Source organism: Apteryx mantelli, chromosome 3, assembly GCF_036417845.1.
Source record: "Apteryx mantelli isolate bAptMan1 chromosome 3, bAptMan1.hap1, whole genome shotgun sequence".
In the NCBI taxonomy this organism is placed as follows: Eukaryota; Metazoa; Chordata; class Aves; order Apterygiformes; family Apterygidae; genus Apteryx; species Apteryx mantelli.
In genome coordinates, this window is record NC_089980.1 from 43487867 (window position 1) to 43513894 (window position 26028).

The 26028-nt window shown below is 37.0% G+C and overlaps 1 protein-coding gene across 1 annotated transcript in view; it reads right to left on the reverse strand.

Moving 5' to 3' along the window:
• The window catches only part of ZFAND3 (zinc finger AN1-type containing 3), a 151551-nt gene that overhangs the window by 33390 nt on the left and 92133 nt on the right, over positions 1-26028 (reverse strand). Inside the window, exons 4-5 of the mRNA XM_067293194.1 lie at positions 15762-15941; positions 4369-4434 (exon numbers count right to left, since the gene is read on the reverse strand). Of these exons, the coding sequence (XP_067149295.1) occupies positions 4369-4434; positions 15762-15941 (246 nt within the window). The remainder of the gene's footprint in view (positions 1-4368; positions 4435-15761; positions 15942-26028) is intronic.

Here is a 26028-nt window from a genome sequence, read left to right on the forward strand (position 1 = left end):
GAGCAGGAGAGGAAACCGAGCTGTCTATCCAGATAAATCTGGGAGTACAGAACAGATTATACAACACACCTCAGAAACAGGCGGCAAGATGGGGTAGTAAAAGCCCATCAACATACATCACCTGATCATGGTACAGTGTCATGTCCCAGCCCCTATTAGCCTTTGCTGCATCAGTGCAAGTCCCAGACACTTTATCCTGTTAATAATTGCTGATGAGCAGTAATAAGGCCTCCATGCCTCAGTTCCTGTCCATTCCACTTCAGTGCCCACCTATTAGGTAATAACTTTTATTTACAACCTTGCTTGATGTGCTGTTCTATTAGTACAGCTGGGAACTGAGCAGGGAAAAGAGAGAAAAAGAAGTCTCTAATGGGCACTATTATTGCCAGGGCTGGGTGATTTATAATGCTGCTCGAAGGCTGTTCTATCATTACTTTGCTTTTGGTGAGAGAGCTCCAAGAAGGTTGGCTTTCTAACACATTGCCCTCCAAAAGTCGAACACTGCAAAACACCTTAAAAAGCACCTTAAAGGTCCCATGGAATAATAACAAAAAAATACTCAAAATTGTTGTAATGTTATAAAACTCCCTCACTAACCTTTTGTATAGTCTTTGCTCTGCCACTTACCACACCAGAGCAACAAAATATCCAATTAATGGAGGACCAGATCTTTTTGTCCTTACTCGACACATAGGAACTGATTAAAAAAAAAAAAATCATATGAAGGAACGGTTTCTTGTATTTGGCTCTGGCTGATGATTCATATGATTCCTATTACCATAGCCTGCCCTTTCTAGAAAAGGCTGTCCTCTTGACAGCATATGTTCAACCTCATGGTGTTTAGATTTCTAGCATGGCTACAATCACACACACACCTTAATATCTATAAAGACCAACTAAACAAACAAACAAAAAAAACCAAAACATAAACCTTAAACTTCAAAAAGGACTCTATACCTGCTTAGCTGCTTTGCTGAAGCAGTGGAAGAATTCTCTGCATCTTTTAGACTCAAGCTTTAAACTATAAAAGCATACAGCATATGACAGATACTGTAATCTTGTACACTATAAAACCCACTACACCCATCCAGGACAGACAGCCTCATAAAATGCAAGCTATTTGCACATATATCTATATAGAATACTAAGGTTCTCATGAACCACTACTGAGAAATAAAATAAGTAACTTAAAAATTCACCAACTTTATGGATCTAATCTATGGATTGATTGTATTATTACTGCTTTTTATCTGCCTGTTTCTATTACACACTCCGAAGCACAATTAAAAACTATCTGAGGGCACTTAAACAGTTCCACTGAATTTTTTTCCAGGATTTTTTAAGCAGCAATGAAAATGTTTAAAATCTGGCTGTTTTGAATTGCATATTTAATCATCTTAAGTTGTACAGCAGAGAAAGACGACTAATATACTATTTAGCACTGTGCTTTCACAACACAGGCACCCATATAAATGGGATAGGGATGCATATCCCATTGTATCTACTGAATAGAATAAGCCTCACAGTAATAGCATCTGCGATTCATCATAACATTACTTCTTAACCATTAAGAAACAAATCAAAATACATAAAAAAACCCTCCACCCCAGGCCATAGTCCCATCTTTCTTCCTACAAAATCTTCAGACCACTGGCTCCCCAAAACCTTTGAGGCATCATCCAAACTAATGGTTCCAAGGCTTTAACTCATCTGTGCATCACTACCCTTGTCCTGTGGGCACACTTTGGAATATAAATACTTTTTCAACCACAGCAATGATCCTGGAAAAGAGGACAAAACTACTTGGTGTCACAATAAGTTTTTTTGTCTGAAGAACTCCTCCAGCATGCAAGTTGACAAGCGCATGAGGTAAAAAACTTTTTTTCTAAAAGAACTTCTTTTCCTCTGTCTTGATAGATAGATTGTTTTGATCTTTCTTCAATGGTTACCTTAAATGCTAATATAATAAAAGTTTATGCCTTCCTTAATACTCTTCTGAAAGGAACCTGCATGCAACATAAATAGGTCAAATTTCTGATTTTCTGTCTCAAATACTGGTATACTGCAGACTTTAGGGGGAAAAAACTATGCTTGAAGGGGAAACAAAAATTTATACAGCTGAGCTCACACCAAAACATTCTTCCTTCAAAGCTCTTCAGAGCAGATGAAATGTAAAATTCGTATAGGAAAGAGGCTTATACACAATGTGTAGTATTGACCAACGTTGCTTGTATTCACTTAAATAACTTCCTAGGCATGTGAGTCTAAGCTGAAGTGAATGTAATGTGAAATATTCAGCCACACAGTCTGCTGCTTCAGCCTGAAGATGTCATTCCTAAATACTATTTCTGGCTAATATTTTGTAACCAGTGTTTTCTTTTCAGCTCCCATATTTATCTAGATTCCCAAATGCAGTCTTTGAAAACTTTCTTTTTAAAATAGCACTGAAAGTTTGCATTTGAAAACACAAGTTTGCAAGTTTGAAAAAAAAAGGTTTATCTCCTGGTAGCAGGCTTATTTTAAGGGACTTAAGTGTAAGGGACTACAGACAAAATATGCAGAATCACTGAGCAAATGATGTAAAAAAGAAAAAAAGAAGGGGGGCAATAAAGCAATATGAAACCAGTTGATTTAGTTGACTGAAGGGGAAACTTGTGGCACCAGATTAATATCTCTATTTTCTTGTTAAACACACCAAATGATGAACATATTAAGCATGCAGAGATCAAACAGTATAAACTGGAAATAAGAGAACTACTGAGGAAAGTTACCCAACCATTTAATGGATCATTTTCAACATGTATAGTAGTTTCATCTGCTTTAACCTAAGTAGTTTTTGCTGTTCCCATATGGCACTGCAAATGGTGAACTTGCTTGCTTTTTTGCTAATCACAAGCCCGTTTAAAAAATATTCATATACTAATCTTAGTTTTCAGTATTTTTAACATCATAAAAAACTTTTTAATAACCCTCCAATGAAATTTGAGTTAAACATTACAACAGAAAACATATAAAGAAAATACAATTTGGTAATATCATGAGTAAAGCACCTTAGTTTGCAAGGGATACAGTGGCAAACCTTCCTTCTTGTGTAGGTACGCCTCCATGTCTACAGAAAAAAGAAAATCTACAGTCCTCAAATTCTGGAGAAGTTGGACCCAGTACCTTACAGTACCAAACCTAGAAGTTCTTTGACAAACAATATTCATGGCACTGTCACAGATTATTATGCATCTCTGGAAAGATCTGCTCCTGCAGCAAGGACAAGGAAATGTAGCTTCTCTTACTTAACCTTCCTTTGTTGTGAACCAAGCCAAATTCTCATCATCACATATTTGTCTCAAGCTAATAAATACATACAGGGAATAACCACAGTTCAGCTAAAAATACAATAACTAAAACCATCATAAACTGGCAGTATTCTGAAAACATGAGAAATACTTTTTGAAAGAATGACTTCAGAGGTAGTTTGCCTTAAACTCCTGAAAGAATAGAAGACCTTAACTAAACAGGAATACCCTTCCTTTCTGCACTCAGTACAGCTAAATTACATTACATAAATGCAAATATAGGCAAAAATTACTTTGGAAACAGTTACAGATGGTTAGAAGTTATCACTCCCTAGCTGCCTGCTACTGTCTCTCTACTTGAGGTTATGGCTTCCCCCAGCAGTGCTGGTGGAAAGGATTGTATGAGCTTGCCTTAACCAACTGCAAAACTGAAGTGTGAAAAAGGTTTGAGCCAACCTGGATTTGGCTGCTTGCCTGCATCAGTGCTCATATGATTCTTTAAGACAGATCTGCTGCAGAAGCAATAACCTCAGTCTGGCAATGACCTAATGTGTTACCACTATCATTTAGCTCTGTGAGAAACCATTCACCTACACCCTCCAAGGAGAAATAAGGATCTAAATCAGGTTTAATTTAGTCTCAATTAATGCAAACATCAGTTGTCTATACTGTGTCTTCAATCGAGGAAAGTCAGTCGTACTCCAAACAGTTTTCTACTTCATACTTTGCCCTTCAACAGAGGCTTTCCAAAGTAGCATAGCAATCATTAGACTTAAATCAAACTGATTACTTCTGTATTTCTTATGTTTACAAACATTACCTGAAAATGTGGTATGTTTAGAGAATTATGTTTAACAGAACTGAGATGAGTTTATCTGCCCTTCTCCTCCCATATGCACCCTCTATATATGCACATATATGTGTGTATATATGTATGTATTTCTGACAGCAAATGAACAATGTTTATTTTCAGTTGGCATTCTGCAGGTATAGTTACTACCCTTGACTATTAAACTATAATCATACAGCTATATATTATACAAAATCTAATTCCCCAGCCTCCACAAAATGCACATACCTGAGTCACAAGATCTTTTGGTTGGTGTGGTTAATGAGGCATGAGCTGTACCTGTGCATGGCCCACCTGGAAACAGAGATCATCGTAAGTCTCACAATATCAACTAATATTTAACATTTACAACCACATCAAGTTTATACTTAGGAATACAGAAACACTGAGGATCACTCATGTCTTGGGAAAGAACGTACGGTAGCAGTCTACTAGTTTCAGTGTTTCCTTCCCAGTCAAATCTGAACATGTCTTGCACTCACAAACTAGAGAAGTTGGAGTGAAGAGACAGGTTATGTTATACTTCATAAACATTTTAAGAGACACTTTTAGGAAAATACACGTTGTAACTGTAATTTTTCCAGTGTTAACAAAGGTGTGATTCATGTTGGAACAAAGCTAGAAGCTTATTTCATTAATCCACAACTAACACGTAGGAGGAAATGATGGCTTCCCCGATTTCAACAGAAACCTTGTCACTGACCCCAGTGACGTAATGATTTTGCCTCTTTTGCAATCTTATCTTGTTCTGTGTTTTTAAAATGTAGCAAAAGCATATTCAGATAAACTGTTCTCATAGTTAAGTTTTGTTGTTGAATTCTGGACTCCTTCCCACTGATCTGGTATCTGCTTGGTAGTAAACTGCGTTCTGGCTTTGTAGCATCTCCACATGCATCATCATTGAAGAGTTCTCCAGAGATCTTGTTAAACTAACAACCCAATTCAGTGTACTCAGCGACTTGCAGTAAAAAACAAACAAACAAACAAAAAACAACCATGTATTGAAGCCAAGACAAATTGACAGTAGCACTACCAGCAGTAATAATACATCATAGCTTTGATAATTGGATATTATAAAACGGATAAAGCTAGAGCGCCTGAAATTAGGTTAGAGCTAGTAGAATTTGGCTATCAGAATATCAATAATTAAGTTTGCACTAGACTGCTGGTAATGTAGTAGTATTATGTTGGCAATACAGCAGAGCTTAGTATAATGACAGGATGAGCTTAACATAAGCCTACCCTCCTCCCCCCAACAAACCCCTGAAAAATCCTGTTTCTCATTATCCAGTATTAGCATAGCTGGAAAAACAGCACTGTGGCTATGGCAATCTATTTTCCTGCTTTTCAAAGATTTTTCAAATCTGGATTGGTAGTAAGCTGTTTATTTCCCTTTACTTCTCTCTCAAAGTTGTTCTCACCCTCAAGTTTTTCTTTCGTTTCTACTTTTCTGTAAGGAGCAGGTCTTGGGTAACTTTGTCTACACTGTAAAACTCATAGCATTGTGACACTATAAAAAAGAAGAACTCACGCAACTGGGAGGGGAAGATGCGAGGAAATTATCTCAATGCACTTAATTTAAATGAAACGTACTTGGGAGCAAAGAACTCACAAGTTTCACGCTTGCAGTTTTTCAGAAAAGGATTGAAAAACTTTGAGTTTTCTGTTCTCCCAAAGAGTCCCACTGGCAACATGCACCACTTCAAAGACGCCCTGTTGCAGGGTTATAAAGTGCTGATTCTCAAGGCAAATGCATGAGTGTTGAGGCTGCAGGCAAAGGACTCGGCCACTCACCAGGCCCTGGCCTGAGGTTCAGCTAACTGAACAGGACATGGGGAGCTACTGAACATGACATGCCAAGTTGCAGGATGTGACAGCTAACAGCATAAGAAGCTGACACAAGTGACAGATAGCATCCTGAGGGATGGCTGGGTTTTGCATATGCCTAAGGAGAGAGTTATGCGAGAAACGGCTGAACTTCACAGATGGAGGCAAGTGTTGGGGAGCTTTTGCACAGCAGCATCTTGCAAGGCCAACATTCCCTCGGTAACTATTAAAATTACCAAATTATGGTTTGGTATGGATGTAGCAGAAGTGAGACCAGTCAGGAAAAAGTAATTATGGGCAAGGCTGTTTATTTGGGAGAAGACAGGGATGAAGAAAGGGAGGTACAAGGGCAGCAAAAAAAGAGGGTTAAGAAACAGGGAAAGGAGTAATAAGGCTGACTGGGGGCTCAATCACCACAGCTGGAGCAGAAAATAAACCAAACCTGTTGTTCTGAGCATATGACAAAATTCAAACCTGCTTTTGCAGTCAGGAGGAGCGGGAGGCATGGGGGAGCGGACTGGATGCCTTCCCTGGCTAACAGGGGAACATCCAGGATGGACCAATCAAGAATCCAGGCCTGACGGCACTGGCAACTACCCACCGCTTTGTAACAGTGAAAAATTAAGTTCAAATAATTTTTCATATCTTTACTTTTACTAGGCTAGAATATAAAAAAATGGGAATATCAGATTGATTTACACTAGTAATACTATTGTAGAAGGCTTAGAAAATTGGTGCATTTGGGAAGAAAAGATGCTGCCCTGTTTTCTGTAACAGTACTGCAACAGAACCTTTACCAAATTTTCTACAGAAACCTTTAGGATATTTATTAAACTTACACTGTAGGTCTGTTAGGGCAGTTTCAACTTCTAAATAAGAAAAATACTCTAGTTGTTTATATGCAAAACATACAACAGGATATGGAATTGCAACACTGATTTTAGATCACAGCTGCCTCCTAAGATGCAGCATATCTTCTTCAAATAATTTTAGTTACATTCCAGTTTTCTTTGAAAGTATCACTGACAAGCATCATCACTGTGGACTATCAAATAAGACTAATCCTTGCAATCATACTACAGTAAATATTTACACCAGTTTATGATCTCAGCATTCAATTAAATAGAAGACCTTTACTTGTCACTTTAGAATACTACAGATTGGCATGTATTCTTCACTTCACTGTGTTACATAAGTTTCTTTTGTTAATCTTCCCTTATTATGTATTACCTTTACACAGCTGCAATTTGCACAGCACAGTACTGGAGTTTCAGCAATGAATAGCTTGGGATTTGCATGCAAGTACACCACAGTGCCTAATAACCAGGGAAGGCTGCGTGTCCTTTGCAGCACTTTCTTCTGCTATTGTTTTTTGTTCCTGCATCAGAAAAAGTCATGCATAACACAATACTGTGTAATAAGGGCTCGACTGTGCAATTTTACATGGCAGTCATTATGTTGAATCTTTTGGTATAATTAGCAGCCAATACAGAAATCTTTATGTTATCTGAAACAGGGCTACAGCTTTGATAAAAAGTTTTGCATGAAAGAAAAGTCAGATACAGTAGATCACTGTTCTTTCTTGGCTATACACAAAGGTAGACTTATTACTAACATGTTATTCTGAACATGTTTCAGGATATAGCTGTACTTCTGTTCCGAAAATCAGTTTCACAGGAATTTAACTGGTTCACAAAACACTTTATTGCACAGTGAAAGGCCACAAATGTCTAACTTCTAACATAACCCACAGAATTGAGGACTGCTAATTTTTCTCAGCACAAGCAATAGATTTAAAACTCAATAAAGCTATCTTTCTACTCTATATCCAGTTAACAGAATAAAACATAGCTCCTCCTCTCCCCCCTTCCCACCTGGTGTACACTTTCTAGTGTTTGCTACTGCTTTTCCAAACAGCAGTTGCTGTACAGCAATAACATAATTCCAAGAGGAGGGGATTGAAAGTGCAAAAATACTAAAAGCTACTGTAGAAATCAGGAGAATTGAAAAAAAAATTACAGAGTTTGCAATTTCAAACACTAAGAATTAAGAAAGGACAAACAAGATCCTTCAATTTTAATTTGAACATTGTAGTATAAGAAAAGATTGGAAGGTGTTGGTCATGTAGCTGCCATTTAGTGATTTTTGCTTTCTGGTATTACTAGCTTTCTGTGACTTGCCACTAACAGCGCACTAAGGACATCAATTTGGAAAAGCAGGTTGTCAAGTTACTAAAAACTGTGTAGCTCAAAAAGCAAGCAAAGACTTCATGACCAGCTTTACTGGTAACTCTCTAAAGCAGTATAATTTTATATATTATTTATATTTGTATACATAAGTTAACATTATTATAATAATAACTATATCTTTCTTTAAATTGACTTTTAGCATGCCTTTCTGCATTGCCTGCCTCCTTTCCTGAAAGGCAGTAACAACTACCAGTTAGCACCTGTCCTGGCAGACATACCCTGAGTAAGGACAGCTTGTTATTTCCCCCTTCCTAAAGTTTTTGTAGTGAATTGACTCCATTCAGTCAGAACTTACTGTACAGGAAAAAGTGAAATACTAGAGTAACCTCTCTTTTTGCTGTTGCAGAAAGTGCTGCATTTGAACACAAAATATTCGTGTCTGGTGGATTTGAAGAGCACTGGGAAGTATTCACTGATCAGAAGAGGAGATGCAGACTGGATCAAAACCCACCTTGTACAAGAGTACAATGCTTAAGAGCGTGATAATACATAAAAATAATTATAGATAGCACAGAAACTGTAAGCCAGATAGTGAACAAACAAGAATATGATGAAAAATGAGCTAAAGAAGCCCGATGCTCACTAATCTTTGTTGATAGTGATACAAGCACATTTGAACACCGCTTTCAGCTTTCAGTACTATGACAGTTCCTCCCCCAAGAAAAGCACACAAACTCCCCATATATAACAGCTGTAAGAAGGTAGTCAAGTAAAAGCTGAATTCCTTAGATAGAAGTATCATAGTCAGGACAGGGAGAATTTTATGGCTATTTGCCATACAGGAAAGGACACTTTTTTGGAAACCTATCCAAACCATCAATCTAGTTGTGCGTTTGCTGAATTGGTAGAGACATACTCTAATTAATCTACCCAGCTGAGTTTGAAAACAGTCATTGATTACAAGCACAAATACATAAACAAAAGGGAATCTAAATCTCTAATTTCTGTTTACGCAGACAGAATACACTTTCTTTATGGAAAAAAAACCCTTTCTAATACTTAAGAACTACTTATTTGCTGCAGAATGCATAAACTGCAAGATAATTTCAGTTACATCCCTGCTAAACAGATAAGAGGATTATATCACATACAAACATATTCTTTTTAAACTCTAGTTTTACAAGTCTGCCAGTATTTACTTTTGTGGATTTTTATCCCCATGCAGTTTTTAAAGAAGGAAATGAAAACTGGACAGCTTTGCTGCTGCTGAGTGGTAAAGCACACTTAACTCCAATGAAGTAAACCGAGACAACAGACTGCATGCTTTTTCCTGCTGTTGTCTCACTCCACTACCTCAGCTAACGTGCTTTTCCTCAGCTTCCCCATTTGTCCCCATACTTTCCTACTTTATAGGTGTAATTTGAAGTGTAAAATTGTGCTTTTGAAACCTGCAGTTAAGTTATATTATTATAAATAATTTCCATATAACCTTAAGAGTTGTGCAGCTCTCACCCACGTTTTTCTTAAACGACAGTGTTTCTGCTTCATGTTCCTGGGGGTCCTTTCACTTTAATAAATGGGATCCCAGAATACACTGCCTACTCTGCACTGCGAAGTGACTATAAACCAGAGGGAACAGTTAACAGTGGTACTATGTTGCTGGTCATCATTAGACTTCAGAATTATCATGCAACAGATGTGAAAAGAGTGCTCACTTCACAAATCTACATGCCAAGTCTTTCCAGTTCACAAAGTGTAATATGTAAGCAGAGCCAGGATTGTTCTTTAAATGAAGTTAGGACTGCATGGATTAGACTGAAACATACAGAAAGATCCTCGTGCCATTATACATTGACAAAGGCGACACTTTTACTAGAAATTTGAATTCAAAAAATCTAACTTCCTATATGTGCTACACTGGCACCTAATACTAGTGGCATTTCCTAAAAGATAACTGAAATATCCCACAACTCAATACAGTTTTATACTTGAAACTATTCATGCAATCTTCCAGACAAAAAGTACTTGCACCAGTATTAAAAGATATGTATTTTGTGATAAAAGATTTAAGAAAATCCAAGTTTGATGATAATCAAAGTGAAAATTTGAATTACTGTTATCTTTAACATTAAATAGTACCAAAAAGCTATTTGTGCATAATATCTTTAAAAAAAGACAAGGCTAGAAAAATTATCCCTTAAGATGTAAAATATCTTTTGCTGTTATCTACCTTAACAAAAAAAAAAAAAAAAAAAAGCCTCAAAAAAGAGCTAGTTCTCGTTTTGTGGCATGGAGATTCAAGGATGACTGCGTATCAGACAACAGCCAGATGCATATTCTACACTAGTGTGTTCTCTTCAGCTCTCATACAAGATACACAAAACTGGGTAAAAGAAGAAAGAGCATGCGTCAGTCTTGGGAGTTTATGAAGAAACTTAAAATTATTGTTTGTTACCATCATCTAGTCTGAACTTTTGTCACCTATATATGGGTGCAAGTTTAATTGCAAGATTAAATCATGTGGTCAGGTAACAGGCTAGTTTTGCAGCTCAGCACAATTTTAATAGTTACTGCATTCTTTTGCTTCAGAGAAAAACCTACAAATCAGTATCAGAAGAAAACAGGTTAGCAACAATGTAAATTATTTTCTACAACCATCTATGACAAGTGAGACAAAAATAGATGGCTAGCTTGGTTTGTTTACACAATTAATTATAAAAAATGCATGCACATAAATTTCTCTTTTCTCCCTTACCTTTGAATGAAAGTTCCCCATGGCAAGAATTAAAGAAAAGACAGGAAAAAACTGGCTCATATTGCAAGAAGCAAGTGCATTCTCAAAGCCAGGCCATTAAAAAAAGGTATACAATAGATAGCATCCAAGATCAATTTTCATTTTAAAAATCACTGTCCTCATTTAAAAGGCACAAAACACAACTAAGCATACCACAGTAATAATGCAAAATATTTTCACAGCACACATGGGAAAGCTGTCAATCAATCTCTGATTCTGCTGAACAAACCCAGGCAAAACTCAAAAAACGTGAAGCAGTTATAAATCACTAGAAACCCTGTGCATGGTGTCAGAGACAAGGCCCTTCAACCAAAAACTGCACATTTATGCATTCTTCACAAGGGTGTGTTTACACAACTGACGTATGATTTTTTTACTCACAGAACACAGGAAAAAAATAAATTATTACTTTTTTAGCACAATAGCCTTAGTGGCTTTTTACACAGTCATGCTTCAGCAAGTCCCTAGCCATGAAATTCAGAGTTTAAACATCCAATAGGTGCGGTAGAAAAAGAATCATCTCTCACCTTTTTGCCAGAGCTCTTTTACGGAAGCCTGGTACCTCTCTGTCTCAGGTGTAGTACACTGTATGTACATAATTTAACTTCACCAAAATAAGTTCATAATTAAGGAATTTTAGTGCTTGCAGCACATCCAAATGCTTAATAAAATAATCAATATTTTAAAGCATTCTGTAAAGTTGTCTTGAAAATTGTGCATTTAAGTGTTCAAGATTAGATTATTATTATTATTATTATTTTTTTTTAATGCCTAGCTTGACACACAATGGTCTCAGCTTTGGGGGGCCGTACAAAACCTACACAGAATTTGCCAACATTCAGCCCTGAAAATCATATTTGGGCATCTAAAATTCAGTGCAGGCAGAGGTAAGGTGTGGTCAGTTATCACCACCTCCTCTCTGGACTGAAATCTCCCAAGTATTTTCTGACTTTTACAACACCTCCTCAGATCTTTGTGTATCTCCTTATAAAGTCTTCGGTGTTGAGACGTGGAGCATTTCACTGTTCTAGAAACATCGGACATCCCTTTTGTCCTTTTTCAGTTGTGACTCTTGTTAAGTCAAGGAAGCCAGGGAGATTTAAGCACATAATTAAAATAAAATCATGTTAGCTGAAGCTAAGAACTACTGAAATACCAAGTCTGATCCAGCTGCCAGAGTCGGAGTTGTTCACACTGACATTTCTTCTGTCATGTAACACCACAGAGTTAGCGCTAAACCCGCACAGTGTCAGTTTTAAGTCTACTCATACAGTGACAGAAAAATAATGTGACAGCCCTAAAGAAAGCAATGAAGCCATGAAACCAAGCAAAATTATTTCATATGCGGTGTGACCTTTTCTTTACCAAAACACAGAAAACTCTACTTAATAAGCAGATTTTTAAGGAGTGCTGGGGGTTGGAGATGGCGGAGGAGAGAAGCAGGGAGCCCTTGTCAAATCCCTGTCTTCTCCCTGCTAAGAAAAACAAAAACAAACAAAGCAACCCCCCAAGCCCACTGCCCAGGGAGGAAAGGAAACCTTGCCCGAGCAGCAGCCTCATATGGGGACTGCTACTGAAGGAATTACTGTTGGGATGAAGGGAAGACCCAGAAGAGGAAAAAAAAAAAATTAAAAAAATCATATAGAACTTGAATACAGATAAATTTATCTGCACATAAAGAAGCAGAGCAACAAAAGTTAGTCCGATTTAACTACTATATCAATATTAATATACTCTTCATCTCCAAAAGCTTATTTCAGAAAAAACACTTAAACTGACACTACACAGACTAAACATTTTAGATAGAAAAAGACAGCTCAAGTAGCATATATTAAAACAAGTGAAAAAAAACACCTTAGAATGTTTTCTTTTCCAAAAAAGAAAAAATGCTGTTGCAATTTATCAGTGATGTATAGTACTTCCAAAAAAATCAAAGCAAAACAAAAGGAAATAAAAAGGAAATAAATCTCAAAGCTTTTGTTGCTGTCTTTGGGCATAATTCTTTTTTTAATGGATTTTTATATAATATAACTGCAACACTGAGAACTACTTTCCATCTGCAGACAAAAAGAGCGAGTAATCAGCAAAACAGACATGTGAGCAGGAGACTGCTCAGCACTGAGTGTGGCAGGAGATGAAAAGTTGCTACAGTTTGGTGGTGTATACAAGACACTCAAATTTAAATACACCTCTCATGGAAAAGCAAATCAGTCACAAAAAAGCAGAGATCATACTTGCATATTGTCAAACCAAACTCCTGCAAAATCCAAGGAACTTTTCTCCTAGCTCATTCATTAAATGTTAACAGAAGAAATGACTACTTTAAAAAGAAAAGAAAAAAAAAACACCCCCTCACCTTCTCTAATATAGAATATGAATCTTACCATACTAGATTTCTATGGTTCTCTTCGGTTTTCAAAATATGATGAAGGGAATTTTTTAATTATGTAAATCACTTGTTGCAATTCTATCCAATCTGTTTATCCTATGGGCTAAACTATTATGGCAGATGTCTTGATATGAGACTCCTCTCAAAAGCACAAAAAAGAAGAAAAGCACCAGCAGTTCCTGTAACAGGATCCTTCTCAGTACTCCCATCTTTCCACACTTTGATGAGGATTGACTTAATGATCCCATACATGGATTCCTGGTGAATTACTGCAGTTGTATTCAGTACTGCACATAGCTGTGCGTCATCATACTGCACTGCAAAATATCAGTCTTTGAAGAACTTGGCTGTAATGAGAGCAGCATACACTTTATAGAACTTGTAACAAAATAAATAAATATTACACAGAAAAAGACACCTTTAAATTAAAATCAAAGATGACATTTAAAGTATGGGTGTTCTTCATTACGGGAAAGAACCTTCCACTTTGAGGCCATTATCCATCAGAAATGCTCCATCTGTGTATAATTATGTCTGATAAATGATACTAAGCTTCATTAAAGAAGTAGTGGGGATGTGAGAGAAGATAGGGATAGCTCAAATTGTAAATAAATCTCTCCATTGTATTTCACTTAAAATAACCCCAGCAGGAAGTCATAAAGAATTTTTTTTTAAAAGGTAGTATTTTCAAATGCTCTGCAGGCTGTGCTGCCTAATATTGACCACCCTGAGTGTACATTCATGAGCACACAGCAATCCAGAATGAAGGACACTTAATTTAATTTCCTTCCATCCTTTTCATCTGTGTAATCACCTTCTCACTTACTCCCCAGTCCTTCTCGGACACAACAGAAACACTTTGTTTTAACAGAATTTAATTCTTCATTGAAAACATTTTCATAAAACCTGACCCAGTAACATGGGAGAAGCACCCTGTAACATCAGATGGTAGATCTCAGCTACTAAGTGAGCAGAGGGGACTGGGGCCTCCTGCCCTGTGAAGGCCCAAATGTGTTGTTAAAGCCCAACACATTGCTGAATGCTCTAGGAAGGATGTTTTAAAGCCCTGCTTTTACAGCACATTACATGTATTCCCATGAAGAAGTGCTGGACAGAAGGAAGAGATGGGTGGTCAGCAGCAACTGTGTATGTGAAGGAGAGACAAGAGTTACATAACAAGTTAACTGTTATTACAAGAAATGATATCAGATGGTCATGCTTAAATAACAGGAAGTGCAGATTAGTTCCTGCTGTACTTCTGGCACTATTCATATGTGTGTATATATATGCATATATACACACACACAGACATATATAAAGATTTAATTCAAAATTTAAGTTTTTATTCTAGTTACTCTAGTAAACTGCCACAATCCTGAAGTGACACTTATGGCTTTGTTTACAGCAATTCTGCATAAATAAAGAGAATATACATGCAAATCTACCTACCTGTAAACAGAATAAATACTTCAGCAACACCTCAAAACCATCCTATGTTAATTGCTAGCACAACTGAAACCAAATGTGGCAATATATCAAAGATCTTTCTTTGTCTGCATTATTTAAAGCAGTCGCCTCAGCGCTCAAGAACCTCAGCAGCTCTACCAGATTCCCTATTAAAAGCATGAATATGTTTTTCTTGCAATATGTATGTCTATCTGCCAGCCATTAATTACAAGTGAACTCAGCTCAAGGGGTATTCTCTCAATAAACCACCTTCTATATTAAGCAAAGCTATAGTTTTACACAAAATTACACATTTGAGCTTAGGCTGTAGAATGCAAATTTTAAAACTCATATTACATGCAGCATGAACTCGTATTGAGATTTAGAATAATTTAAAATAGGACTGTTTCTCACTACACGTTTGCTAAATTTTCACATCTTAGTTTGCCTTTAGGGAGAATTTTAGCCTTATAGAGTTCAATAAATAGTCATGAAAGACAAGGTGGGTCACCAAATGAAACTTAGTTTTATGCAAGTGACCTAGCAGCAGTCTAGACAAACATGCATTACAGTCAATGCTATGTACAATTGCAATAATTTAAAACCAAAAGATTTTAAAGTCAAAATTTAAAAGATACTGATGTTTATCCCAGAACGCACACGCACATATACACACATATATATGTATATAAATTTACAAGTAATATGAGAATTTCATCAAATGAGAAAAACTGCTTCAAAATAGTAACTAAATTGTATACTGAGCTCAAAAAGCTGTAAAGTTGGTTAGAAACTCCTGTGACCTCCTTTAATTTGCTCTTTGGTTAAAACCATCAGTTTCTATTTTGTGAAAAACTTCCAACTCCCCCCCCCCAGCAGGCCATCTACTTCCAAGAGGAGTCAGTGAAACATAAGCCTGAGAAAAAAGCAAAACGCTTACACCTCCTTTGCTCTCACTCAGGACTTGCACACTTACATTCCTCTTTGCTGGGTGAAGTTACATTCAGTTCTGTCAAAAGTTGCTGGTTGGGGTTAGCGGCCTGTGTGGTTAGAGAGGTATTGCTGTTGTCACTGTTCGTTTCTCCAGAGAACAAATCTGACTGGCTGTTGCTTGTGCTGGGAGTAGAGTCATCCTCTGGCTGCTTCTTCTGGAAATCTATCAAAACCAAGATTTCATATGTCATCCCACTTGCTCAATCTAATTGTTTAACTTTATGCATGAAACAGCACAACCAAAATCCCCCCAAAACGCAGGCCGAGTTAACACCATGCTGATCATCTGTATACGTCGTACAACACAAAGTTAGAGTAGCCTTCAATTTTTTTATTTCAGATTTAAAGTATTTGAAAACTTACTGGTTGCTAAATAGCAATGACTGATTTCAGTCTTGTTCCTATAGCCATCATTGAAGAGCATCCAAAGCTTACCACTGTGTATATCAGCATGTAGCACGTAGTACCAGTTTAAAAATAGTTCATAGAAACATGTACAAAAGCATAAAAGTGCAAACATCTGATGAGGCAAGAACTAAGGTATGTCATGCAACTCCAGGGAAATCTAATGCTTCTCACTGCTATTATATAAAATCCTACCAGAGTAACAGTGATGGCAAAGCTAGTGCAGACAGACGTGGTTCAAGGTTAGTATGGTTACACATACTATATGGCCTGGTCACGTTTAAGTAGGTGTATATGGAATAAAGAGACAAATGCCTGCAAGGAACAAGTTGAAGGTCTGTCTACCCTAGTACCTCCCATTATGCCTGACCTAGTAGTAACCACACTGGGAAATTTTAGAGATATAAGTACCAATCAAGGCAGCCTTCTGAAAGGAAAATGATTCGTCTCTACAATATTTCCTTTAATATATAACCAATCTGCTGTTTGACATTTCTGATGCCCTTAGATGTTCACTCAAAGACCCAAGCATCAGCTGGAGATGTGCATTTAATACCTAAATCTATGATTTTTCTTTGAAACTGTGGCTTTTAGTAGTTTCAAAGTCTGTTTAAAACTCTTTCTAGATAGTCCACAAAGATTTGAGAAGCTGAACCACTGCAGTATGTCTGCTTTTTGTCAAATTGCCCATTAAGTTCTTCAAAACAGACAATTCTTTACTTATATTTACAGTTTTCCATTAGAAATTTTTAAAAAAAAGTAGAAACTTTTTGGTGTGTTTGAAAAATGTTGTAACTTTTAATCTTCCATTTTTTGTCGTATTTGCCTTATTATTAAAAGCAAGGAGTTACTTGTAGAAAGTGGCGCTCTCCTACATACTTCCTACCTTCAAACTGGAGCTTAAAGTAAAATAATAATGCTTCACAGTTCAGTGTAAACAACAAAGTACTATAAAATATATTATCACAAAATAACAATTTAAAGAGGATTCAATAGAAAAAGAGCAGAGTACTGTGAGCACAAAAATCAATCCCAAAATATTGTAGGAGCAAATTCAGAAAAATATAGTGATCCATATCAACCACAGGACAAAGCTTTTTCCCATGTTCCTGCTCAAACCACAGCTTAGCTTCTCCACATTGGGAATCCATTCTATTTTCATCTCACTTGCCCATGTCTTGCCTCTGTATAATCTCGTTCTTACAGTGCTGCCCATGGTATGCTTCTCCTTCTGCACCCACACTATCTTATGTTTTTTTTCCCACGCCCACACAGAATTGAGTCCTAGAAATATTTAAGCAATCCTATCCTTTTGCAGTTCCTCTTTTCCTGTACTATATCTCTCAATATGCAGCCTGGTCTACACTGAAAAAAAGAGACAGGTATTTTGCAACATATAAGCCAATGCACCTTGGCAATGATGTTTTGTTGCATCGCTTAGTGTCTATTTGCAGATAAAAGGCTTTCTGGATTAGGAAAACTAATGTATTTTTATTAGTTTTCAAATGCTAGTTTTAACACAGTTTAAAATGCATTCCAAATGCACTGACTGCTAAGTTTCTCTCTGGATAAGTCAAATCAGACAACAGGTTTTTCTAGAAATCCTACCACGGTGGGGCCAAGACATTTATTTTACTAAAATGGAAAGATTAACGGAACAGTTACTGTATTCAGACTGTTGTTTGACATTTGCAGCAGGACTTCTCAGGCTGGCTGAGGCAGTTTCCTCTCCCCTTCCCAACCTCCAGCCACCTACAGTGCACAGGAGAGAAGGCAGAGCTGAGCTGGGGGGGGTTGTGCAGCTGCATGTTGAATCCCACCAGGAAACAGATCCACCTGAGAAACCACCACCACCCCCACGCCATTTATATGCCGGGCTATTTTTCAGTCAGATTAGTTGCCTCTTCTGACTGACCACACACCTAAACATCAATGCTTCCACAGCACAGGATCTGCTGGGAAGGTGAATACAACTGCCTACTCCAATGCTGGTGTTAAAAGTTGCTTATCCGTCCATGACCTCAGAGTTAGATATGGGAAGTAAATCACTACAATACATTAAAGCTGTGTGCAACTAATTTGGCTTCAAAATTCCCCTTTTGTTCTCCTTTTGGTCAGGAAGTCTCAGAATTGCCCCCATAGTCCAAATTCCACTACTTTGACAGATCCTGTCCTCAGGCTCACCTTGCCTCCAAACCAGACTCCAACTAGAGCTGAAATATTCTTTTCTATTTCCTTTTCAAGTTTAAATCCTTCCTTCAGAGCCTTCCCAAACTCACAGTCCTGATATTTCATTAATTAGAGCATTAGTCTCAATTCCTACCAGCTATGCTTCTGGATTTCAGTCTGACACAGCTCTGCCATTGCCAGCTGGACACCCTCTGGGAACACTCCTCCCAGCTACGTGGATTGCAGTTAGCTTAACATCCAGTTATTTTCACAACGCAATGGTACCTCTTTCTAGTAAGAAGACAGGTGAAGATGAACTGCATCACTTCCTGGTATTCCTAAATACCAGTCAGATTTTATTCATTATGCAAATATACATAAATGGAGAAGAGTTGTTCATTATGTCTTGACAGATAGAAAAACACATGGCAGCCCACAAATATTTGCAGATGATGGCATGTTAGAAACCCAGGTTGCCAACATAACTCACTGGGATTGGAAAGCACTAGATAAAATCATCAAATGACCCTAAACACTGCCTTTGATAGGGTTTAAAAATGAACTGCCAGGGAAATTCAACTGGAACTTCTGCTGTGGAAGACTCGCCCAGAAGCCCAGCTTGGGCAAGAAGGAGCTCAAAGCCAGGGACAGGGAGGGACGAGGAAGCAGGGAGGAAAGATCTGTCCCCACAACACAGTCCAAAACGCTTTTGGGGCGCTGCTGTCATCAGGGATGGGTAATGGACCAGTGAGTGTCCAGCTCACACCACACTAGTTACCAAACTTTCACGCACTTTTAAATTTTGTTGTTGGGCTGCTGGCTATTATCAGTGCGTTTGTGCATGCAAGAGGGCTTCAAGCACTTGTGATGATGTACACCTGCAACAATCAGGCTGTCGCAGCAATTTCAACTGGAACCATCAGTTCAAAAAATACTGAGTTCTTTATGCCTACACTGAGGCCACAATCCTGACAGAAGTGGAGCTCACAACTGGAGACATTTTGGGAACCACCAGTCTATAAATAACCAGTATAGCAAATAAATGAAAATCACACACATTGCTTGCAAATGTGGGGCTACAGAGATTAGATGGGAAGTGAGAGATGAGATTTGCATTCAAGGCATGCACAGAAGTGCAGCTTTACTGTGTATTAGAAACGAGAGCATCTCTATCCTTGAGGAGCAGAGCAAAATAATGGTTACACTCTTTATTATACACCATGAGCAATCTACAAAATCCGTTTAAAAAGCCAGTATAAAGTTACAGAACAGTAATATAGACTATGAAATGTATTAAAATTCAGCAAGTTAAAAATTCTCAGCCAGTATATTTTTTCCTAGATATAAAAAATACTTTACTCAGGCTGCATGAGCTGCTAAAGTATCATCCACAAAAAGAGGGACTTACAAATGAATTTCAAACATATTTAAGAAACAGTCTATATAACACAAGTCCCAACAGTCCTTAAAATTACAGTACAGTAAACACTAGTGCTACACTATCTCCCAAAGCTATTTGCTTAACATGAACATTGACCAAGTTTTTTTCTGAAAAACTATTCACTTTTACCCTATTGATAAATTTTCCAACTTAGAGCACAAAAGGCTGTCAAAAATCATCATTCAGTAACAGCATTTCCCCAAAAGCTTGCTAATGAAATAGTCTAGAGCTGCCACACAGCAGCAAAACCCTTCTTCGCAGTTAAATACTATTAGCCTTCATGTCTCCAGATTGTCATGTATTCAGAACTAATTTTTATTCAGTTGGTGAATCAATTAACTTCCAAAAAAGTCTTAAACTGCTCAGTTATGTGGAGCCTAAGAACATCTGCTGTCCCCCCTCTTCAAACACTTTTTCACTGCAGACAAGAGTAGTTAAGTAAAATGCTGAAACTGCTCTTCTCCAGTGTGTGAAATAGTTTTCAGGATTTTCCCCCAAAACTCTGCTTTCGAAAGCCACATCCACTAAAAATGGCAGCTGTTACCACCTGAGGACAAACTGGAACAACTAGAAATTGCCACCACAACATAAAGAGTCCCAAGTATGCAACTGGTTACAAAGAGAAACTGGGATTTCCACAGGCTTTGAAGTCTTCTCTTACTGTCCTAACTCTCAATCTAACTGTATCAGTCAGACATCTGTATCTAACAGATTTTTTCAGAGGGCTTTTTAACAAACGCAACAATCCTTCCACCACCCAGAAGCTTCTTTAGAAACTTTTAAATTTATTACTTTGCTAGTAAGTCAATTTGTGTTTATATGAAAAAATGGCTTTTTTGTTTCCTGAAGCATTCCTAAACGCCCTGCAGTCCAAGAATTTGATTCCCTTTAAAACAGAACTCAGTATCTACCAGTCAAATTTGATGTTTCACCATTGCTACAACTGGTTAACACATTGCAATGGCATAGCCCAGAAAACTGAAGATTGACATAGAAACAAGGGTTCCACGCTTTCGGTAAGATCTAGCTAGTTCACTAAGTCATTGTATTACCATAGGCAAATTGCCTACATATGTGAAATATTAAATACAGAGAACCACCTAAATTTTTCTGCTTTGAGGGTCTTTGTTTCTCCTGGGGGGGGGGGGTGGAGAGAAAAGGGGATGGGGAGGAGAGAGAAAACGGCATTGAAAATTAGATCTGTGAGAACACACTTAAACTCTGCCTTCTAAATGCACTTTCACAATTCATGTGCAGTGCTAAATACAAAGGATTGACAACTCAAAATCCATCTTTCAAATGTAAAACAACATCAAAAAAGGCTACATTTGGAACTAAGTTTACATAGCATTAGAAAATAATTACCATCTCTGAAAAACTATATATTAGCACTGATCCAGTGACAAAAAGAAATTAAGTTAGTTCAGCTGAACATCTGTAGTGGAGCAGGATACATCACATACCAAATGAAACTGAGGTTGTACACCTTACAAACACTGCAGCAAACTACTGAAAGTTGCCTTAGTAATGCTATTTCAACAGCAATACAGGACTTATTCTGTAATATAACTTATACCATAAATTTAACCTAAATTATCAACATATTTGAGTCACTGCTTTATAATTTGTGGTCCAGTATTTTACTGGTGCAAATACATATAATTAATGACACACCTGATTAGCTATATTGTATTCCATCTGTATATGAGTGGACTGCATTTGGCTTCCTTTAATCAACTCTTAACCGACTCCCATTAACACAAATAACTTGCAGACAACCTTGCTCTCCCTCAAACGCAATAGAAGTTGGCAGTAATTGCAGGAGTGTTGTGCCTAAAATAATCCAGTTAAGCCTAAATTGCTTAACAAATAAAACAAACAAACCAAAAATACATACACAACACAGGCAAGATCTTGGCAAGTTTTTAAAGGGGAGATTTTATTCTGATTAAAATCAGAATTTAATTTCACTGACAGAACAACGACATCTGTTAATAGCCTCAACCAGAAAAAACAGAAAGAGCTGGCAAGAAATTTATCATTTCCATAATTTTACTTAACTAGAGATGTGTGCAGAATGCCTTTATTTAAATATTTTTTTTCCTCCACTGTTACTGTGGCTTTCACTATGCTAACAAAATCAGTGACACAGTGCTACAATAACTGCCCCCAAATCCATCAAATTAACCAGCATTTTCTTCTCCTAGTTAATACAGTGCAGTATTTCAATGTTTTGCAGAAAGCTTCAATTGGTACACAGATTTAGTGAAAAAGGATTACGATCTTTCTCCTGTTGTCAAAAAGTATGTTTTCTTTCCCTGCTCAACTCTGTCTCCCTTCCACTGTACCCTTCAGGTCCTTTTTCAAGTGCAAGATATGTTGTTCCAAGGTGGAGCCATCACCAAATTAAGACATGAAAATTAGCTGCTTCCTGCATAGGGGAATAACAGAAGAAAAGATCTAATAGTAAAACACCTAAAATACATCCAGTAAAATTTTACCATACAGTGGAGATGCTGCTAGCATCAAGCAGCAACGCTGTCAGCTTTCTAGTTCTAAAATCCTTTCGCTTTGTGGTGTTTAAGGGTTGTGCTCAGCATCTTGACTAGTTAAGCAGGGACAGAAAATCTCAGACAGAGCTCTCATGCACTGGATATTAACAATGAGAAGAGCGTTATGTTGTTATATTACTCCAGATTTATTTGCAAACAATCCAATGTACAGACATGATATAAATATGAAATATTTTCTATATACAATGAATTCATATAGTTTAGATTAAAAGAAAAACAAGAAACTTTGTGACTAGTAGATATGTTTCTAGACTTCAGAAGTCAATTTTTTTTTTTAATAAGACAATCTTTTGTCCTTTTGTACTTATAAAATAATGCTGATAATGAAAGCCATTACCTTTACAGCTTCTGATTCTAACCCATAAAATCAGAAGTGCCACACGGCTCTGAAACGGTGTCTTCTGCATAGGACTAATGAACTCCCTCACTACATCTGTTGTGCTCCAGTCACCAAGCTAGGGTGAACAGACAGAAAGAACCCATGTCCCAAAATATCTTCAGTCCATCCCCAAGATTAAATTAAAAAAAATATCTAGAACATCCACCCCTTCCATCACCTAAGGGACTCCTGATTCTGTAACACAAAAATCAGTCAGTCCCACTTCCAGTACTTAGTTTAGCCATCAATCTCAGGTAAGCTACATAACAGAATACTGAGTCCTCAGCTTTGTATTAACTGCAGGAGGTCTATAGCTATAAACAGGGAAGAACCCTTCAGCTTCTGGTAAGTGACTTTTGTGATTACAGTCAGTGAAAATTTACAGCGGAAAAAGACAGGTAGGTCAAAATATTAAGGGATTTTATACTAAGCCAGAGCTTTTTTCTTGTTTGCCCTTATGCTATGGTATAATAAATAATAAAATTTATGAGACTCCCAAGGGGGCCTAAATTTAAGCTCTCCATTTTGCTTGTTTTAAGAGTCAAGGTTACATATGCTTCCTATTCTCTGATCTATAACAGATGTTATCATTAATAAGCAATGGGTGCATTCAAATAAATTACATGTCAGAGAAAACATCAGCATACTAAGAAGAGAAAATTACAGAGTCCTTAAAGTAATTATTTTGGTTGATATGTGATATTACACCATTTCTTTATTCTTCAGTCCCACAGCTCCCATAACTTAACAGCGTGAACTAGCAAAAAAGTTATTTGGAGGGTGTTTGATTCTTACACAGCATTAAATGTGCAGGCTGCACATTTTTCCTTACAAGAGCATCTTGTTCTTTTACAGAGCATAAATTAATGTGTTAGTGTTACAGCAAATGTCTACTAGTCCATTAGTACCACAACAGTGCACACAAAGGACTTTTACCTTATTCTTGTCTAATCAGAAAATAATTTCTGCCTAAAAGAAACTGCACTTTGAAAATACTCGGTGGAAAGTAATATGAATATCATGACACAAACTACTACAGTGAAATGTTTATTTTAAGTTACAGAATCTTTTTTTTCCCCTCCAAGTGCCTGGAAAACACTCTTCATACATGGCCATGGTATGTTAGTACAAGTTTTAAAGGTTTTAGAACTGTTCACTGGACTTCTCTGGTTCACAGCCTATTGAAGACATTTCAAGTACCACTCATATGTGACTACAGTTTGCATAATGAATGAAGCCAAACTGGAGAAAAACTTTCTTTTAAATAGGTATCTGAATATAATCTACAGCTCCAATAATGGAACACCAATAAAACTCTACTAGGCAGCAGAAGGTAATTTTTTTTTTTTTAAATAACATACAGACAGAAAGATGCACTAGCCCCCTTGCAGAACAAACAGATAGAGGTCCTGCCCTAAAGGGAACGCGCTGCAGAATTTAGACAAGAATTTGTATTAGAGAAGACCACCAAAGTCACAAAACAGAATCAAAGGCTATAGGTACTGTACAAATATTTCATATATACACACTCACAAAAGGTAGTTGTCAATAAGTACACAATAACAGCAGCAAGACTAGGTGGATGAATTGAAAAATAGACTGGAGAGGATAAAATAACTATCATAGCAGTGTATTTTTGCATGGACTAGCAGAAGAGCTCATCACTTTCACAGTTAAACATAAAGTATAGGGAGAACTAACAACACTATCAAAATATTAGAAAGATGTTTTCCTGTACTACTGAACTTTATGTAGAGTTGTGAGCACATCTGGTAGAGGAGCACCATTCAGCTCTTAGGTTTCTTTCATCATAAATATAAACAAAACCTGAAATGAGTGCTTTACTCTCAGTTATCCTTCATGGTTGTTACACTTCTAAAAATAGCAACACATTATTAATAGGACTTTCAGATACTATTGTGATTTGCCTGTTACATATGCTTAGTTTTTTCACACACATTTCATTTTTTTTTTTTCAAACAAAGCTGAAATGATAGAAAAGGGGCAAAATAAAAAAAAAAGAAGAAAGAGATGGATCTACAAAGGTGGTAAGCAGGCAGTGAGAATGTATCAGGCCACAGAGTATTGTACAATTGTAAGCGATAGCTGCATTCCTGGAATTATATGTATTCATCATTCAGGCACCAGGATCAAGGTGTACAATAAGATTGCCACATTTATAAAACTATTAGGACATTTAACATGATCAAATTTGCTTGTATTAAATCTGATGATTTTGAGGTGAGTCCTACCTTAGCTCTCAAAAAAGAAACCCTTTGCTTAAAAACAACATTCCAAAATGTGTGTTCCTTCTCCTGTCTACGTAAAATTGTTCTACCTCAAAGCTACGCAGGAAGTTCCAGATTTGACTACCAGATTTTCTATCGTTTAGGGGAACAACAAGAACATTTAAGAGTAACTACGAAACAAAGGCTAGCAAGATAACAGGCTTACCATTATTAAAGATGATCTTCGCAATCAAGATCCAAGTTGCCACTAAATACACATATACATGCTTTTTTTTTTTTTTTTTTTTTAAAGGAAGAGTAATGCAGTTTGGAATAAAAGTGAGCAGAAGAATCTACAGGAACTCTATTAACCAGGCTTGTAACATCTTACAATGTGGCTACCATGAATAAAACTGTCATTTCCACAGCACATAATCCCATTATCTCCAAAGTAATTGTGAAATACTAATTGAACTGATTCTTTGATGAAAAAGGAGTTTTACTATAACCTACAAAGTAACCCCTGAGAACAGCTACCCCACAGAACACACACTCCTTGCTCTACCTCATAACAATTTGCTTACTGTAGCTCTTTCAGTACTAACCAGTAACAAGGTCACTGAAAACCCTTGTGAATAAAGTTTAAAACACCCTTGTGTCACATTTCCTATTCTTTTAAAGTAGCATGCTTACCTTACTTTGTTTTAAATTTTATTATTCCATAAAACTCAAAGGTAAAAAAAATAAGTATTATTGCCTTTCATCACAGGATTCAAAGTACTGAAGCTATGAAAAATAAACTACTATTTTAGCAAGTCACAGTTTAAGTTTCCTGTTAAAGAACCCCTTACGTACACAGTTAGCATTCACTGACTCCATGACAAAGCATGTACAGTAACATGTACAGTAAAGCAAGTACTATGAAAAGGTACTACTGCATTGCAAAATATGAAAACCAAAGAGGGGTCAGCTATAGCACTGCATCTAACAGTGGAACTAGAAAATGAAGGCCATTTATTACCCAAGTAATTGTGGCTACAGGGATTCTTGAATAC